Source organism: Drosophila guanche, unplaced genomic scaffold (genome assembly GCF_900245975.1).
Source record: "Drosophila guanche unplaced genomic scaffold, DGUA_6, whole genome shotgun sequence".
Lineage (NCBI taxonomy): Eukaryota > Metazoa > Arthropoda > Insecta > Diptera > Drosophilidae > Drosophila > Drosophila guanche.
In genome coordinates, this window is record NW_022995753.1 from 3,910,953 (window position 1) to 3,931,295 (window position 20,343).

The window sequence follows — 20,343 nt, forward strand, 5'->3', positions numbered from 1 at the left end:
AGATTTTGTTCTTATTTTTCTTTGTTTTTTTGGATTTTGTTTTTGGTTTTTTGCTAGTAAAATTCTTGCATACGAGTCTAAGGCTAAGGTCGAAGAGTGATTCCGGGCGTCAGGCTCTCTATATAGTAGTAGTAGTAGTAGTAGTAGTACGTTAATTAGGGATCTCTGCAGTCGGAAGAATTAATTCCATTGCAGATTGTTTTGTTAAGCTAGAAAATGTTTCACGCGGGCCAACACTCTGCTACGACGAGTATTTTTATTTTGAGCGCCGAGGTTTAGAGCAAAACAAAAGTCATTTACTAACACTAGTATGTGTGTATGCATGTATGTGTGTATGTATTTATGTATGCATGTATCTTCCAAGCTGTCCAGCGGTTATCCTTTTCTTTTTTTATTTAACTTACATGTGTATCTTTTTTGTTTGGTTTTCTCTGCTTGAAATTGTTGTGTGGTGTGTCTCTGTGTGTGGTGTGTGTGTGTGTGTGTGTGATTGATTAAGAAGTTTTCATTTGTTTGAATTTTTATTTTGTTTATTACATATAAGGTTCTCTCATCTTCTTCGTTTTTGTTTTGTTTTTTAAGGGGGGAGGGGTGGATGTTGCTTGTTTATCTATTTTGTTTCTTTGTAGATTTGAAATTATCATCATATTTATCTCCCTCTTCCTCGCTATCTCTTTCCTTTTCTGTAGTTTTGTTAAATATAAAAAAATTATAATGAATTTCCATTCTTGTGTATTAATTAGTGTGTATGTGTGTATTTATGTATTTATTTTTTATATAATATCCGACTATAGTTGCTGCTGCTGCTGCTGCTGCTGCTGCTTGTGACGTTGTCGACAATTTCGAAAATGTACAAAAATTGACAAAACATACACAAAACGAAAAGTATTCATTTAAGATTAAGAGGATAAGAGAAATTCGGACCAGATAATAATAAAGTAATATTTTAATATTATAAAAAAAAAGAATTAATTCATATTTATATGCATATTCATATTCCATATTCAATATTCAGAATAATAGTATTTAACACTCAACGTTGAATTTTGCTAAATTTTCTTCTTATCGTTTTTCTTTTTTTCTTGAACAAATTTCGGTAGCAATTGTATTTAATTGTATGTATGTATTTGTATTTTGTGTCTGTTCGTGTCGGTTCGCGTGTGTATGTGCGTTGGCTATAATTCGTAAATTGATTTATATGAATTAATCAGCAAATATAGATGATATAGATATCTAAATTGAATTGCAGCCGGACCATCCGTTCTTCCATTTTGCATTTCCTTTTTCTCCCCTGCTAACCATTTTGTTCTGTTTCTGTTTGTGTGTGTGTGTGTGTATTTCTATATACTATATTTGTTATTTTTAAATTGTTAAATATACAATATATTTATATTCAAATCAACGCGACAACAAATTGCTTTTCCGTCTCTTCACACTTTTCACTCGCTCTCTCTTTGGAGGGAGGGAACCTTTATCTTCTTAGTTATTTGTTTGCTGCAGTTTACAATAGGTGTGTATGTGTGTATGTGTGTGTGTGTGTGTGAGAGGGTGTCTGTATGTATAGAAAAATGACTTTGTAGACGCGTTTCAGAGGATCTCGCGCATGGTTGCGGAGTATATGCTATATGCATGGTCAAATGTGTGTGAATGAACATGGGTCTTATATATGTGAGTGTGTGTGTGTGTGTGTGTGTGTGTGTTTATGTATATGGGGAAACTAGAGTTTCTCTTATAGTTTCTTCCTTTCAATCTTTTATGTATTTTTCTTGTATTTATTTTAATGTTTTCTGTTTTGCTTTTGTTTATATAGTGATTTGTTTTGTTTCTTTTCTTTGTGTTGCTTGTAGGCAAAGGCGAGTGGGAAAAATTACATACATCTAACAACAAATGCACCAACGTGTTTCATCCTGTCATCCATATTCAATAATCATATTTCATATTTCATCTTCATCTCCAACTGTATCATAATTGTTAATCGTAAGTCGTAGATCGTTAACGTCAGTGTCCGACTGCAGTAGTCTACGTGTAATCGTAACCGTAATCGTTTAACTGTTTTAACTGTAAGCGCAACCATGTAGATGTACGTGTGTATCCGGATCCTTAATCCGGATGTACAATTCTACAGGCTACTCTGAATCATTGTCAATCAACCCCCTACCGTCAGTTATTAAACACTGTCGTACTTAAATTACAATTATGCATTTCATTGCATAATCATCGTCATAATCATAATCATGGGTGCCGTACATATTTATGTGCTGCACATGCATGTATGTATACGTATATATATTTATATATATATCAAAAAACACATTATTCTTCAACATAACTAACTCGCTATAACTCTTGGCTCTCGTGTATAAACATCAACATAAAACAAACAACATTCTAGCGCTTAACGAACGTTTCTAAGCATTCGCCTCGTCGATTTCTGCATTTGCCTTTCGCTTTCGCCTTTTCCTTCTCCTTCTCCTAATCGCGTCAGCTAACCATCCGCCATCTACTCTCTGCTCGCTGCCGTATGCCTTCCTTATCAGATCTTAATATATAAGTGTTTGTGTTTGTGTGTGTGTGTGTGTATATATATATATATATATATGTATATATTATATTTCGCTTTGTTTTCTCCATATCCGGGCTCCAAACTTTGTTCTAACTAAAAACTATACACCTTTGTCCGCTTTAGTTGAACATCAATCGTCATCGTCATCATCTATAATCCGTCCAATGGGGGCTGCTGTCGTCACTGTGCTGTCTGCTTTGCTTTTCTCTGTTCTGTTCTGTTCTCGCTACACGATGCCAAATGCTTTGCTCTGTTGTTCCTCCTCGACTTAAACATATGTACGTTCCACTAAGCGGCGTACATCTATCTAACCATCCAAATATATTTTTTGGACAATTTTTTTGTTTGCTACATTAAGTTGGCTGCTGCGGCTGCGTCAATTTTGTTGTTGTTGATGTTTCTGTTGTTCTTGTTCTTAAGTCAATCGTCAAGTGTAATAAGTCCGGTGTGTGTGTGTGTGTCCTGTTTCGTGGTCGCGTCATTTGTTGTAGTTAATTTTTGTTGTTGTGATGCTTCATCATCATCAGTGCGGCGTTTTCTGTTGCGGTTGATTTGTTGTTGCAGTATTTGTTGTTCTCGAGACTGGTCGACAACGGACTCGAGGCGGCAGTGTCCATGTTGTTGTGGCTGTTGGTCATAGAGATTCCTTGGAAGGTACCCAAATAGTTGGTCCCGACTGTGACCAAATCATTGACTTCACTTTGCTATATATCTCCTCAATGGTGTCGCCTTGAACAACGCCTGCGAATGCAAATGCAAAATAATATTAATAGCTACACTCGATACTTTCCTACAATTATTTCCCACACTTACCCGTAAAGTATTCGCCAAACTCCTGCTCCATTTTAATGGCACGCTCATAAGTCTTCTTGGCCTGTTCCTCTGTCATGCGACGGTTCATCTCCCTAAATTGTTTTGGCATATGGTTTTAGCATATCTATGTGCATTATTACGAGTGATTTACTCACATCACAGAGTCCACCGATTTGGGCTTAATGAAAACGGCAACCGGATAGAGCTGTGCCACTTGCAGTCGCTTGATGGCATTCCCCGATACGTCCAGAATACAGTGTTTGCCCTTCTCTGCCACCTCGCGTACACTGGCCACCGAGGTGCCATACAGATTGTCATTGTACTGGCCCGCCTCGATGAACAGATGGTTCTGTATGTCGCGCTCCATTTGTTCGCGCGAGGAGACAAAGTGATAATCACGACCATCCACCTCGTATTCACGTTTGGGTCGCGTGGTGTCTAAAATCAGAATAGATCGGTTCAGTTTAGAGTTTAGTTTGGGGGTCGGGTGGGGTCTCTTGTCTCTAAGCTTACGTGGCACACAAGATCCAAACTTCTCAGGATATTCAGATATTAGATCATCGTTGATGCGATCCTTCAGGGGCCCCAGTATGATGACGGGACGCGTGTAGTTGATGGACAAACGCTGCACGGCCTCGTACGACAGTACATTCTCCTCGGAGGCTGCAAAGTATGGCAAAGAGTTCGAATTAGGGGACTTTTGTCGTGCACGTATGTCTAAAATCATCAACAAAGTGTTCTAAATGAAGTTTTGGGATTGGATTTGGGAATCAGTGAAGGGGGGGAAATATAATTGGGCAAAGTTTGGGTTTGGGATGAGGGGATATTGGTACATATTTGGATGTCTACAAATCAACAGAAATTACTTCTTTTTTTTTTTCTTTTAATTGATATAATCTGGGAATACATACGAAAAAGAGATGGGATAAGATCGATAGATAGATAGCTTGGGATAGAGAGTTAAGATAGATAGATGGGTACAGAAAATGTCATATATATTTGGGTTGTGCTCATTCTTGTCTCTACGGTTTATTGGGGTTAGAGTAGGGGTTAGAGTATGTCTCCAAAACATACAACAATTTACGAGAGTTATTTAATTGCTTGAATCTTGAATCTCAAAGCGAATTAGCAAATCAAATTTATTTTGGTTACAGTATTGGTCACGCTGATTGGAAAAAAGTATCATGAAACTCATTTTGAATGTAACATTTTCTTCGGGATTTTCATCAATCTAGCACCCGGCAAGCTTGTTGCTTTTTCCAATTAGCGAGCATTTACTGTACAAAGCCGGTAAAACTCAACTGTTTAAAGTTAAACTGGTTAAGCTGGGGTAAACTCAAGAGATTGAGCAAGTGAAATAAATGTTCTACGTTTGATGTTCAAACGAGGCTTTGGGGTGGAAAGGGACACAGGATACGGGCCACTCCTAAGCTGTGTGGCAGGGCGGCGGGGGAGTGGGGTCTAGATATGGAATATATTCATTATAAAAATCGAAACTTATACCAGAAAATGATAAAACTTAAATGTAAAAATGCAAAAACTTTGATAAATGCTAAAATGTATACTGCTACACACTGAGTTACGGCTATAAATATGTATATATATATGTAGATAATGAACATACACACATTATACATTCTACGATTATAGAATGGGTTAAATATGTGGTAGGTACGATATGGAGGATAGGTGTTCGATCTACGGAGGATAAATCCACTACTGGCACGGGTTGGACACACACATAATGTATGTAAGGTTTACAGTTACATTTACACAAGTTACATACTACATACACGCTACATGACATCATGATGTTAACCTACATGGCACACACTGTACATACTTACGAGACAACATAAACATAATGTGTGTATGTGTGTATACGGTGTGTGTTTTGTTGTTTGGTTTTTTTTATGTTCAAAATATTATAAATAGGATCAATCTTGTCTAATGATAGTTAACTGATCTGAGAATTAGCCTAAATGAAAGATTCCTTTCGGTGGTGGAATGTTTTTTTCTCGATGGGGGGAAGAACACACAAACAAAGCCCCGTTATTTCGCGGTGTTTTACCATGAAATATAACGTTTGGGTAGATACGGGGGGTGGTGTTTGTTTATTCATTTACTCACTCTGTTGGTTCACGCGCGATTCTGCTCTGTTGCTTTTCGTTTCGCAGATGGACTTACAATTTTTTGCAAACATTTAAAAGGACAAAAACGGAGTAGTATCCGCCCCACTCTTGAGGATCTAAACCTCACAGAGAAGATTCATTCTTGGCAAAAATAAGACTTGTTTTGCTCACACAATTCATACAATTCGTTTATTTCAGATTCAGGTAGCAGGGAGACTGAGACTGAGACTCTCTCCCCCACCCCACCCACACCAGGGGAATACATTTTAGAGATTGTGGTAAAGGGAAAACATTTCATTGCTTACAGAAGAGTCATTTGTCCTATTCTGTTCCTGAGGGTCTTAGGTCTTTAGACGGGGCTCATCAAATCAAAATCAAAAGCAAAAATGATTATTGTTTGGTGACGGCGAACGACATCATGCAACACGAGACACGAGCAACATTACGAGGGGGATAGATAAAGGTCAAAATCAAAGCAACGTCTACTGCGGCGGAACTGAAACAGAATGCAGTAAGCAACAATATGCCAAAAATCTACTACGCAAACTCAAGTGTTCTTTCAAATCATTATTTTATTTGCTTTCAATTTGTTGGTCTAGTTGGACTGGTGGGTGACTTTCCAAAGGCAAACGCAACAAGGTGTGTGCTGAGGGTGGCCGTGTGTGAATGGGTTAAGTGTGTGTGTGTGTGTGTGTGGAGTGTTTCAAGGGTTAAGGTTCACAAAACTAATTTGCTATGGACTGAACCCGTCATTCGATGCGTATAAAATTATGCAACAGTTCACAAAAGTCTAAAAGAAATAATACAAAATGAAAAGGATTGTAAGTTCTTAGAGTTCGGGGAATGTGAGTTCTCAGAAAATGGGTTAAACGTATGCATAAGCTGGACGGAGATCTAGAGATGAGCTTGATAGTATGGTAGAAACTGCTGATCTTTATTTTGAATAGGAAACCCGCCCAAAAGTGTTCGATTGCAAATAGTTTAGACCCCATTAGAAAATGATATCCTATGAAAATCTGGCAGACTCTAGAAATGTTCTTCATCTCGAAAGGTTTGGAATTTTCTACAGATAAGTCACATTGCGATAGAAATGGATATATAAAGTGAAGTGGAGAGACATAGTGACGGATAGACAGAGAGAGAGAGAGAGAGAGCAAGAGCAAGAGCGAGAGTGTGAGACAGCATGAGAGTGAGAGACAAAGCAATAGATAGGCAAAACTAAAAGAAAAAACAAACAAAAAAGGAAAACAACAGGAATAAGAATAATCAGAGGTATAGAGGAATATAGTAGATCTTGCAAAAATTTTGGATTTCTTTGTATTCGGAACTAAAAAAACAAAAATACATTTAATTTTCATTCTTTTTTGTTTCACAGAAAGAAAAAAAAAGCTTGTCACTATTATTTTTTTTTTAATTTAATTTGTTTAAAACAAAAAATTATATATTTGCTGGTTTTTTTTTTCTTTTTAACTATACTAGTATATATTTTGCTGTTGGTTTTGGTAGAAATTTAGGTTTTTTTTTATGGTTGTTTTTGTTTTTTGTTTTTTTTTGTATTTTTCAGTTGCTCGACTTACGATAGTCAGCATCGCTATTCTCCAAGTAGATCAGAGTTATCTGCTCCATATCGGGTAACTCCACTCGGTAGATAATCTCGCCTGACGTTTCGTTCGTATATGTGATGTACGATGTACGGATGTACGAGGGGGGTTGTTGATACACAGATATACGGAAGAATTTAGTAGTAGTCGAATTTTTGATTATTGTTGATTGCAGTATCATTCGGAGGGTCGAAGGAGGTCGAGGAGCGAGGAGCGGAGCGGAGCGGAGCGCATGGTGGTATACAAATATTTATATATATCGGTTGTCATTTTGAATTGTTGATTGGTTGAGTTTGTTGTTTGTTTGTTGGTTGGTGGATTGGTTGTTCATTTGAAGAAGATATATAGATATATATATATATGTATGGTGTATGTTTTAGATCGGTGGGAATTTTCGTGAATTCAAAAACAAAGATTGTAACGAAATCAAATATTGTTTTGTTTGTTGGTTTTTTGTTGTTGTTGTTGTTTGTTCCAGATAGATCATATATATATATATTGAATGGTATATATATATTTATAGAGAGAGATGGTTCAGAAATAGCGAGCGAGAGAGAGAGAGAGACAGAGCAGGACACGAACGTGAAACGAACGTTTAGATTCGATGACGCACACATCACAGTAGCAATAGTAGTAGCAGATATAGTAGTGGTAGTAGTAGTAGTAGTAGATTGATTCGCAGACAAAACAGTCGTAGATTGAGGATAGTAGTAGCAGTAGTAGTAGTAGTAGTAGAAGTAGTAGTGGGAAACACAAGAAGTGTTCAGAAGTAGTTTCACACACAGACACAGGGGGTTGGTTGATTGGTTGGTTGGTTGGTTGGTTAAAAGAAGTATCAAAAAGAAAAAGAAGAACAGAAATACCAAAGATTAACAACAGATCGAATCGATTTATATTGTAGATAGTATTTTCAAGTTTTTTACTGTCTGAGTGAGTGAGTAGTGCGTGGAGTTTGGTGTTTTGTCTGATTTATAGAAGATGTTTCTCGCTCCTTTTTGTTTTGTAACGGGTGGAGAGGTGTTTTGTGGCGAATGTTGAGGAGAGAGAGAGAGACAGTTGAGAGTAAGCGAGAGATTGTAGAGATCGAGTTCTGACTGTAACCAAAAAAAAAAAAAAACACTTGCAAATCGAAAATAAAACGTGAAAAACGTGAACCACTTTGGGTACTTCTTCAGCGTTGGTTTAGCGATGTACATATGTAGATATAAAGTATGTAGTGTGCGTGTGTGTGTATTTAAACATACGTAGATATAGATCATAATTCATCATTTCGATTATGTATTAGTATTCTAGATGATTTCCTCTATGCTCAGTATTTATGTAGACACACACACACACACACACACGCTAATGGCGTACATGCCACGTACAGATACAATACATACGAGTGATGTATTCCATTCAAGCTATACTTATGGTATACATATAAGCACGGTATGTATGTATGCATGAATGTACATTTAAATGAATCGAGTAAGCTATTTAGAATTATCTATCATCCCGCTAATCCAGTGGAGTCGAGACGAATCGAATGTGTGGAAAAATTGAAACACGACGTCGAGTTACAAATGGATACATAATACAATAAATAACAACGCTTATCGAAAGCATTTTACGGTTTGGTTTATCGTTTATCGTTCAGCGGTTATCTGTATGTTTGGATGTCCGCATGGATGTTCGGATGTACATGGATGTATGTGACGTATGTGTCAAATCAAAGCAGAAACGATACAGAAACTTAAAATCCAACCCAAAACGTTGTGTTTGTAAACCTTCTGCTTGGTATGTGGTTCCTTAAGCGATGTACCCATATACGCTGATGTATGTATCTACATCTTTAATGCGTATGCCTAGATGATGCATCGCAATTAAGGAACCATAACCATAAAGGGGATTCGATATAGGCCCAACAACATGTTTTATGTACAACACTTAGATGTACATGTACACAGAAAACATTGACGAATATGTAAAACGAGGATGTATAATGTACGTAATGTATGAAACACAAAACCGAATTCATGTGTGAGAAGGATGATTTACGCGTATGCACAAAACGAACTTGTAATGTAGATACCAATTAGTATATTAATGGGTGATTTACAGATAATGAACGTATTTATAATGTACAAGAAAAAATAAACGAAAGACCGCTAACAAAAATTAAAATGTAACTACTGATGTATGCATGTATGTAGATATGCATGTAAATATTCATGTATGTATACATGTACGAGTGTGTATGTAAAATTGAATGTTAGCATTTGGGGAAATTATGTTATGTTTGGGGTTGTATCTATGTACGAGTAGATGTATGTATGTATATTGTATGTTCAGTTGGATATTCTCAGATTTGATATGATTGTAAATATATAGTAGCAAGTAGTTTATATGTAGTATATATAGTAGTATAGTATAGTATATAGTATATAGTTTAGTAGTATATTCTTCTATATTCTATCGAGTACATACCTCCTTCAGCATTGGCATCGTCTTGTGTGTAGCAAAGCATAAAAGCTAGAGAAAATAGGGAGAAAAATACAGTGAAGAAACCAAAAAGAGACGAGAAACAGAGTGAGAGAGTTACAGTTAGAGAGTGGGAAGAGAAGAGAATCAAGAGAGAGAGAGAGAAAAAAGAGAATGTTTGGTCAGATTAAAACAGAAGTAGCAGTGGAGATCGTTTCGATTTCGATTTCGATACGATATTATCATTAATATATATGGTAGGTATAAATTCTATTCCTTCTTTTGTTTGTTTTGTTGGGTTTTGTTTCGTTTTGTTTTGTTACTGGTTCAAAATGATGTCCCCGAATGGTTCTTCTGGCATTTGATTTACTACGGATAAGGTAGGAATGGAAAATAACCATCTGGGGACGCACAAGACATTGGAGTATAGTATCCATCCTGTCTCTAAATGGTTCTCCTTGATGCACATGCAAATGTGGGGCTGGAGAAGAACTATCTAGATTTCCATTTATGTTTAAACCCCAAGATTGGTGTTTCAACGGAATAAAAGATGAAAGGATGACGTACGCTGACGTACATATGAGTTACACGTTTAAAGAACCATTTCGGGACATCCCATGCAGGTACGATCCTGAGTTATTGTATAGAGCGCGATGAGAGGATCGATTGAGGGGCCCGCGTGTACGAGACAATTGATGAAAGCATTGGCCTGAACATAGATTGATTAAAAGGAGACATTGGACATACACGGAAAGAGTAAGGTGTTTGAGAAATGTAGAGAGAACAGCAATAAGTAGTATGTACGATTTCAGAACGTTTAGTTTAGGTAGCAGTAGGGAAAGCATTTTATAAATCAACCGAAAATTGCATTATGATGATGTTTCCCCTAATGAATACATTCAAATATATGCATGTACGCCTCGGATGTACAATGTGATGTATGTAGGTGTGCGTGTGAGTGTGCAACTCTGTCGCTGAAGAGAACGCACACTTTTTGGAAGCTCGGTCTCGAGTTTTACAGAGAATTACAGAGCATAGCTTAGCACAGAAAGACTAAAACTTTTACGTATGTACAAAATGATTTTTCAGAAGCCTCTCCATATGAACGATGATACAAAAATAGCTAGATAGATTGATAGATAGATAGATTCCCTTCAGCAGAACTAGCCAACGGTTTAGGTATAGCCCATAGCTTAATCCATACAAAGTGCAGATGTGTGTGTGTGTTTTTGCGAGTTCTTGTGTCTGATGGGTGTTTACCAACACTAGACCAAATGATAGAGAGAAAGAAACAGAGCATAGAACCGAAAGCTCCTTATAAAAGAATGTACATATCTAACAGAATATTTGTATATCTATATATAGATATTTCCCCATGTTGCAAGTTTTCGTATTCGCTCTCCCAGCAAAGTAATCTGGATGCGTTAATATGTGGAATGCACTTACGTTGCGGTTCGTTCGCCTGATTGTTGTTGACATTATTTATGTCTATCTCGCTGGTGCTGCTCACAACTCCATTGACTATATTAGCCAGATCAGATCGTGGGGTACACACATCCAAACCAAAACATCCCAAAAGAGCACATCAAATATATATCACATATGTGTGTGTTTGTTTGTGTGTGTGTGTGCAATGTTAGGGTTTCAGTTGGTTGGTTGGTTGATTCATCATCGATCGGTTATTCATCCAAAGTTGGGCAAACATGTGTGGATGGCATATAGGTAGTCGGTTTTTAGATTGTATGAGCAGTGTTCATATTGGACGTCACATCACAGTGTTGTAAATGGTTTGAACGAACGGGTTTCGGAACGGGTGTGGGTAAGAATATGTAAAATATGAAAATAAACAGAAACAGAAACATAAACATAAATTATGTAAAATGATAAACATAAACACAAACGCAATACAAAGGAACCAACAGTAATATTAACCCAAAGGGGGGGAGTCGGAACTTAACATAATAAATAAAATAAAATGGAAACAAATTTGAATTTATGACATTTAAGCCACCAAAGATATTTCCAGCTCAAGACCGATGTACATTTGATGTACACTTTGTTTTTTGTGGCTAAAATGGATAAATGGAAATGGAGGAAACACAAATAAAGAAAAGAAATTGGTTTAATTTCTAAGCTGACGTTCACTTGATGTACAAGACTTTAAGAACCTCTTCACCTGAGGGTTGTGCATGTTTTGTTTTTGTTTGTGCTTTCGCATAAGATTCCACACGGCCAGCAAGAATAACAAAATTTCTCTTCTCCAGACAAACACACGCACACACACAAGGAAACACTTGCATACATTGCACCCATTCATTTGGACACATCCGCAGGAGCACACAAGCACACACCCGCACAGGCACACACTCAATTTTTCAATAGACAGATAGAGAGAGAGAGAGAGAGAGAGTGGTAAAGCGGTAGAGTGAGAGAGGGAGAGAGAGAGAGGAATAAAAGACAAAGCGACAGAGCAAGAGTGGGGGATCACTTTGAGCCTTAATTTGTAAACATCAATTAACTAGTACAATTATTATGTATATCCGCCTTTCGAGTCTAGATTTATGTTTGCTACACGAGTAGTAGTGTCGTCGAGCGATAGAGAGACACAGAGAGACATGTAGAGAGACGAGAGACAGTCGGGCACGGGCACGGGCACGGTTGGCTTGCTGGCTGGCTGGCTTCCCCATTTGGTTGGTTTGTTCCCCGATTGTCTACTTACGCTCTTGGTCGCTGCCATCTTCATTCTTCTCATCGCGACTCTTCATAAACGGAAATTTGCGCGAGAATGTGAAATTCTTTTTCTTTCGATCCAATGTCGATTGCTGCAACAGACAAGAAACAATCGATAATAATACGAGGTTCAATTGTGTATAATGAAACAGTCATGGAGATGGACAGGCTTTGCCTGGCTTACCTTATCTAGATTGTTATTGGCCGCCGCATGTCCCTGGAACTTGACGCTACGATCCCGTGCACGCATTTTGCGCTCCCAGCGCCTCTTCGATGGCACAATACCGATTTGTTCGTCCTCATTGTCGCCCAAGACGCGTCGCGCCTGCCACCACTCATCGTCGGAGGCATTCGTCACGTGCAGGATGTCGCCATGCCTAAAGGGCAATCCCCGCGAAGGCAGTCCATCGTCCCGATTCGGATCGTAGTCGAACAGGGCCCGAACATATAGCGATCGCTTCTGTGTGGTGCGCAGCAAAGTGCCAGAGCCGCCAGCCCCGAGGGCGGCCTGCTGTTTGAGCTCCTGAATGCGTGCCTCAAAGCGATTGTACTCTTCGGGTCGGTACTGTGCCACCAAGGTGACAACACCGCCAGATGTCTGTCGAAGAAAATGAATTTATAAATATTTTGCGAGTGGGCACGGCGGAGAGGAAACTCACTTTAAGCGCCTGAGCGGCCTCCTCATGAGTGGCATGCGTCAGATTGGCATTGTTAACGCTAAGCAGCTGATCGCCACGCTTCAGCTCAGAGCCCAGATCCGCTGGTCCACCGGCTAGTATGAACGACACATAGATCCCTTGGCCATCCTCGCCGCCAACAATATTGAAGCCCAGTCCCTGTGGCCCCTTCTGTATGGTGATGGTGCGCGGTTCTCTGTGAGGTAAGGGAGAACACACCAAGAAAATAATCATCAAAAGTGCAAATGGGTGACTGGATTTTGCTCACCTGGTTATATCCTCGGTGCTGACGGCGCGCGGTGTGCCAGGTGGGACAGCGGCCAGGACATTCGTGGATGCATATCTCGAGCCGGGCTCTAAGATGGGATTGGATTGGTTTTTGGGATTGATTTTCGATTATCATTATTGATGTTTGTTCATCGCCACACACAGAGTTTTGAGGAATGATAATTAATTATTAAACAAATGAGATAGACAGACAAGGAGACAAGAGACAAGAGATAGAAATAGTAAGAGAGAGAAAGTTAAAGGTTATTTAAAGCTTTTCGAGAGGCAGAGAGAGATAGAGATAAATAAATGAGACATCTTTCGGAGGGTGGGTGGTAAAAGTTGTACCAGCCACAAATAAAAAAAGGAGATATTTTATGGATCAAGATAATCCTGGGAGTAAGAAGAGAGACAGACAAAAATGGAGAGAGAGAAAGAGAGAGACGTAACGAAAGCACAAAACAAAAGGAACACCCAACGAAGAGTGAGTGAAGCAGATAGAGAGACAGAGAGAGAGAGAGACAACAAAAACATAGACAAAGAGCGAGAAAAGAGGAAAAGGGAAAACATAGAGACAGAGAGAGAGAGAGTCAAATAAAAAGTGAACAAAAAAAATAGATCAAAACAAACAAAAGGTTTTTTTTTTTTTAATATATCCACACCCTAGCCCACACCCCACCCACCCCTTTCCACGTACACACACAGGAACTCACGCACACAAACACACACAGTCACCCACACACACAGACACAACAGACACACACACGCACACATACAAACATACAGGACACACACAAAATAAATGCAACAAATATATGAGAGAGACTGATCGATTGATTCGACACACAACTCTAGCGATTAATTATCGATTGGCGGCATAAAGTATCAACAGCACACGCGCGGGCAATAAAAAGGTATAGGTGCACAGGCAAGCCTTACGGGGGTGGTGTTCAGCATCGTCTTCTTCAGAAGGGGGCGGCTAACTGAAGGACTAAACGTGTGTAGGCGGCTTCAGGGTGTGTGGGTGGGTTGTGGCTGTGTGGTTTACAGGGAGCTATAGGTAACGCGATCTAGGTAGGGGCGGGGTATGGAGGCAGCAGCAGCATAGCGCTGGGTTTCCACAACAACAACAACACGAAATCATTTCGCCGTTAGCAGCAATACGGGGCAGGTGGGGCAATAGGCTGAAGGCTGAAGGCTTAAGCCTGGAGATTAAGTTGTTTAAATGAATGGATAGAATGATGGATTGATCCGACAGGAGAGGGAAGAAGGAAGTTGTATTAGATGGCATAGATGAATGAGCGATTGCTTTCGCATTCGCTTAGGAAATAAAGAAAATTGAAAATAATAAAATGTGAGCAGCTCTGGTGGGGGAGGGGAAGAAAAAAAATGTAAAAAAAATAAATAAATCGCTTACGGCGCGGCAGGGACGGTGGTGATTGGGAACGTATTGTGTTGGATTGTTCAGCATTATTGACAAGCATTGGCATAGCATTCTTATAAAAGGAAGAAGCTGGGGCACAGGCAGCTGCAGATGCAGAAGCAGAAGCATTTGTTGCTGCAACTGAAACTGATGTCTGGCTGCCACTGCCACTGCCACTGCCACTGCTGCTGTTGATGGTATTGTTATTATTATTATTATTATTGCTGTTGTTGTTGTGACTGTAGCTGTGACTTTGGCTATTGGCATTGCCTAAGCTGCTGCTTAAATTGCTACTGTTGTTGCTTGTTGTGGTGTTGATTGTGGTGTGGTTGTTGCTGTTGCTGTGGCTGTGGCTGTTGTTGATTGTGGTTGCAATGACTGATGCTGTGGCTGTGGCTGATGCTGAGACATTTACTGATGCTGGTGGGACTGATGATGGTAGTGATGCTACTGCTGCTGCTGCTGTTGTTGTTGATGAATCAACAACCGTTTGTCCAACACTTGTAAGCGCACCTGTCGACTGAGAGTTCACTTGCTGATGCTGCTCCTTCACTTGGCTTTGGCTTTGGCTCGTCGCCAGCTGGGATTGTGACTGTGATAGCTGCTGTTGCTGTAATCCTACATCTGCTCCTGCTCCTGCTGCTGCCACTCCCGCTGTTGATCCGCCAGACTGTGAAGCACTGCTGGTCAAATGTTGCGTCTTGCCCACAATTAGCGTCACTTTATCCGTTATGGACTTCAATGTGGCCACTGCCAGTTCGTGCGTTACATTCTCGAGGTTCTTTTCGCTCTGAAAATTACAGAAAAGGAGAAGCATTAGCTTGCATTCCATACACAAATCTGACGATATACTTTACCCCATTGGTGCGCACTGCAATTAGCTTATCGCCGATGGAGAGACGTCCGTCCACTTGAGCCGCACCGCCGTCCATGAGCTTTGTCACATAGATGCCATTGTCGCCGGGTATATGCTGATTACCAATGCCACCGGCTATGGAGAAGCCCAGGCCCTTGCCGCCCTTGACCAGATCGATTTCAATCACCTTTGACCCGCTCGCCGAACCACTATCACGCGCATCAACACCAGCGGTTGCTCCTGCTCCTGCTGCCGCTGCTGGAGATGTGGCCGCTGTGGCTGTTCCACGTTTTCGTTTAACATGCAATTTGACCGCATTGCCAGCCTTTTTGAGCGCCTCCACGGCCGAGGCGTGTGGCACGTCCACCACAGAGACATCGTTCACAGAGACAATGATGTCGTTGATGCTCAAGCGGCCATCGGCGGCGGCTGCACCACCGGATATAAGTTTTGTGATGTAAATGGATGTGTCCGTGCCAATATGCGGATTGTCTGTGCCGCCGGCAATGGAGAAGCCCAGTCCAGAGTTGCCGCGTTCCAATTGTATGTCCTCATACAGCCAGCTATCATCTCCATTCACCTACAGAGACAAAGGAGCGATGGAGTCACAGAGAGATTAGTTGTACAGTCAAGAACAGTAGTTACACAGAGAAAGATAAATGCTGCATGGATTATGGGTTACACAAACGAATGAAACATCGTTTAACGAAGAGACATTGGACATACATATATGTATCTGTGCATATTCTACACATATTTTCTCATTAAACCAAAAACATTGTATACATTTTAAGGCAAACTTTCTAATTTAAATTTCATATTTAATGGAGGCCAGAGGCTCTTTTTAGAATCCATTTGAATACGTTTTGTGTTAGTGTAAGTAAGTGTGCGTGTGTGTGAGTGTAAGTGTGCGATTAACGGATTAATGAGTTAAAAATATATCCTTGAAATGTTTGACCCTTGGCAATGCTCCTTTGAGATCTTAGCGAAGGTATTGCAAGTGCGGCTGTGGCACACTTTGGGCTGCCATGGGTTATGAGTTAGGCTTTAGGTTAGGCAATAATCGTACGTAAATACGCATACGAATACACAAAAATCACAATAAACTTGGACAACGAACAAGAGACAACAAACAGGGAACGACAAATGCGTATGCGAAATGCGTATGGCGAGAGCTTCATCTTTTCTTACCTTTGCCGATGACGCCTTGTGTAGCTGTTTTGTGTTTTTAATTTTTATTTGTATTTTTAAAGCGTGTTTTCAAGAAGAAAGAGGAAAAGAATGAGTTTTTTTTAGTGCATTTTGCGTAGGACATCGTTTTCAACTTCCCACAGAAATCCCCCTTAAACCTTTATCCACCCAACCCTTAAATAGTCGTTTCTCCCATAGCCCTCACAATTGAATCAACATAAATGTCCTGTGCATCACATCGCTGCTCGCAGGTCACTGTTAAGGGTTTTTTGTTGTTGTTGTTATTCCCAAATGTCTGCGTTGGCTTCGAAAACCATGTCAATGTCTTATTGCATCTCTGGTATGCCATCCATTGCACATTCACATTTGGTTTTTGTTTGGTTTTTTTGTTGTTGTTGTTGTTGTTGTTGTTTTTCTCAATTAACAGGCATACCCCAAAATGGCAACAACATCTTGCAACACATTTCCAAGATGGAAGGATGGGGGCAGTGGCAGTGGGGTCTGGTATGATGCTGCTGCCTGGTTATGGCATCGTTAAATGAGTTCAATTGATTAGCAGCCAAGTGTAAATGAATTCATCAACCGCATTAACCCCAAAAACAGAAAATTAAAGAGAGAGAGAGAGAAAAACGCTCAAAATATGGAGAGAGCGTGAATGCAGTGCAAATGTGGGAGTGTACTTCTTCCTCTCTCTACAAAAAAAAAACAACTGCTCCAATTAACCCACTGAGACCTGGGTCAAGTTGAATATTCTTTGCCTAGGGAGGCTTCCAGCTAGCATACTCAGCGATATTTTGCGTATGGAAATGCATTTGGGAAAACTTGAAATTTGAGATAATTTCCTGCCTTTTTGATTATTCTGCTGCTGCTCTTAAGTTAACGCTAAACACATTTACAAGAATAAATGTAGACCTTCAATCGGAAATAATTCTCGTAGATACTTATTCGATGGGTATACAAATATTAAAAGCAAATTCAATCCATTTTTGTGCACAATTTTCAAGCATAAGCAGACTTCAAAGAGGAACCCGAACCCGAAAAAAAAACGTTTCTTAGAGTTTCGAACCCCACACTCTCGGACATTCGTGCCGTGTGTCTTATATGCGACTTCCGTTTGACTGTTTTTTACTCTATTTAAAACACACACACAACAAAAAGAAAAGAGTAAATTATAAATAGGTAAAAATTACATCATAAAGTTAACAATCGGAACATCTATCAAGTGAGAGAGGGAGAGAGAGAGAGAGAGCGCTCGAGGGGGTGGAAGTGGAGGAGAACCCTAACACAAGCCGAAACGAAACGAAACCAAACCGAAGAAAACCACCAAGAAAAATAAAAAACACGCAGCAAACATTAACGAGGCCAAAACAAGGTGACGAGGCGGCATGACAGAAACAGGGGGGCAGGGCACATGCCAAGAAAAGAAAGAAAAGGCGACAGAAGCAAAAAACTTTAAAAAGGTCGAAGCTTTAGGTACCCTTCTATCTACTATCTGAATCGTATTTATACCATTCCTTGGTTAAGTGTCCCTAAGTGAACAGATACATGTGGAAAATAAACAATTTTAGCGATCTTGCGCTGCTTATGAAACACCACTAACACCGCTTTACACACCCAACATCAAAGCGTAGCACAGAAGCCCCAACAACCTAAAAATTATGGGCAACTGGCAGGCACTAGGCACTTGGCACTAGGCAGAGCGAGTCGCGTCATAGAATCATATCGCCAGCAATTGGAGCTATATCTTATCTATGATAAACATAGGAACTATGCTGTGGCTTAAAACCCACCCACAGCCACTGCCAGTGGCACTGGCACTGGCATAGTCACTGAAAGGAGGAAGTGTAAAGCAGAACCGCATTCGCAGCGAAGGCAGATAAAATTCTTGAGCAACCCACCAACACCATACAGTGGCGGCAGGCAATATTGAGAGAGGAGTTGCAATTCCAGATACACAATGAAAATCTCAATAGGAAAACTCTTTTAGGCAGTAGTCAAATGCTTCTTATGTCTGAAAAGGTTTACATTTATCACGAAATGAGTGTGTCAATTTGCGTATGGGAAGATTATAAGAGTGAATCAATCAATAAATTGATAAGTCCTCTTTCCTCTGGAATATTTTGTTTTATGCACATTTAAATCAAAACTGAATTACAAAAAAAATCAAAGCGACTCCATAACCATACACCAGGGTTAAGTAATATTTGATTTTGCATTCAAAGCAGATGTCTAATACGCGCAAGCCTTGCTGCTTTCGAGTCTATAAATCCGCATTTGCACTGCCCACACATTGCACAGATTACACAGGTACTACACATACGCGTGCGTAGATCCATGCAACGTGCACTCTGTGCGTGTTCGTTTAACCAACAATTTACTGGTAAATAGCCCCCTATTAAAAACATCATTAGATCTGTGCGCATCATCAGTCAACTTACGATAGGAAAATGTCGAGTGGAGGTGGATAATCAATTTCAGAGAGAAAATTACACACTTTACCCCATATAGATAGATAACATTTTCGCTCAAGGTACCATGCTGTTCCTCTTCCTTTATATGTTCTATGACTGAGAGTATTCAATTCCAGTTACTACGCACGGGATGCACATGCACACTTGCACACTTCATTGATCAAATAAATATCTGGCAGATTGCACCTAAACAGGGTGGTTGGACAGGGAGAGGGAGTGGGAGAGCGGCGTGTTGTGATATAAGGTTGTTGGTGGGTGGCAGACGTGACGTGACGTGACGATCAGCGTGGCAGCGGTCGAGACGAGACACCTGCGCAAATCGAAACGGAAACCAAAACCCATATACAATTATAGTTTCCAATTTGTAAGCCTTGTCCTTCGGTTTCTGTTTTGTGTATTTGGCCGTGCGTTTTGTTTTTAAATTTTGTTTGTGTGAATACATTGTTGTAAATGGAAGCATTCGATTTCACTGATCAGAACTAACAGATCCATTTGTGTAAACATTTATTGATGGATAATCCACAATACCCAAGCATTCGTTGGAGAGACTGTTGGAGACATTCGTTGATCGTAAATTCGGTGGGTGGGTAAGCGAAAGATGGAAAAGCACAGCAGATACAGTTTTAAAGAGAGAAAGAGCGAGAGATTGGGAACAGCAAGAGAAGCACCGCAAGAGAGCCGCTGCCTCTGCTACTGCTGTTGGGTGGCAGCGGCGTTACGCCTGCGCTGAATACGCCAAAGATTAAGGGCACCGAAAGAGCAAGCGAAAGAATGGAAGAGGAGCAACCGTTGCTTTGGGAGTAGCAGCAACAGCATAAGGCAAGAGAAAGAGAGAGATAGCGAGAAAGAGGGGAGAGAGAAATGGCTAATGCCAATGCAAAGATGACGCACTCCCATTTCCCACCCTGCCCCCTCTCCATTTATGCTGCTGCTGTCTGGCTGACCAGCTGGCAATTTGTTATAAATAAACCATGGAATCATCCGTCTATATAGAGAACAGATGCCAAAAAGCTGCGCCCACTACACATACAAACACACACACACCACCCCCAAAGAACAACCAACCAACCCACCCCAACCCCCACAACGGATATTGCATAAAATGTATAATCTCTATAGACTATAGATGTATATATTTTAGATATATACTATT

At 40.1% G+C, this 20,343-nt stretch overlaps 1 protein-coding gene across 25 annotated transcripts in view; it reads right to left on the reverse strand.

Annotated features, from left to right (window-relative positions):
* Positions 1 to 1,831: 1,831 nt before the first annotated feature.
* The window catches only part of LOC117588388 (disks large 1 tumor suppressor protein), a 37,288-nt gene continuing 18,776 nt past the window's right edge, over positions 1,832 to 20,343 (reverse strand). For 5 of the 25 annotated variants that reach the window (XM_034279636.1, XM_034279628.1, XM_034279616.1 and 2 more), the window contains 14 exons: positions 16,720 to 16,743; positions 15,530 to 16,108; positions 15,186 to 15,462; positions 13,251 to 13,338; positions 12,965 to 13,178; positions 12,490 to 12,903; positions 12,295 to 12,397; positions 11,022 to 11,096; positions 9,582 to 9,626; positions 7,086 to 7,166; positions 3,890 to 4,039; positions 3,532 to 3,814; positions 3,377 to 3,468; positions 1,832 to 3,304 (listed from right to left, as the gene is read on the reverse strand). In XM_034279636.1, the coding sequence (XP_034135527.1) occupies positions 3,198 to 3,304; positions 3,377 to 3,468; positions 3,532 to 3,814; positions 3,890 to 4,039; positions 7,086 to 7,166; positions 9,582 to 9,626; positions 11,022 to 11,096; positions 12,295 to 12,397; positions 12,490 to 12,903; positions 12,965 to 13,178; positions 13,251 to 13,338; positions 15,186 to 15,462; positions 15,530 to 16,108; positions 16,720 to 16,743 (2,532 nt within the window). In that variant the 3' untranslated portion in view covers positions 1,832 to 3,197. Of the gene's footprint in view, positions 3,305 to 3,376; positions 3,469 to 3,531; positions 3,815 to 3,889; positions 4,040 to 7,085; positions 7,167 to 9,581; positions 9,627 to 11,021; positions 11,097 to 12,294; positions 12,398 to 12,489; positions 12,904 to 12,964; positions 13,179 to 13,250; positions 13,339 to 14,666; positions 15,463 to 15,529; positions 16,109 to 16,719; positions 16,744 to 20,343 lie in introns of all 25 variants that reach the window. The other 20 variants (XM_034279635.1, XM_034279640.1, XM_034279641.1 and 17 more) reach the window with 17 other exon arrangements.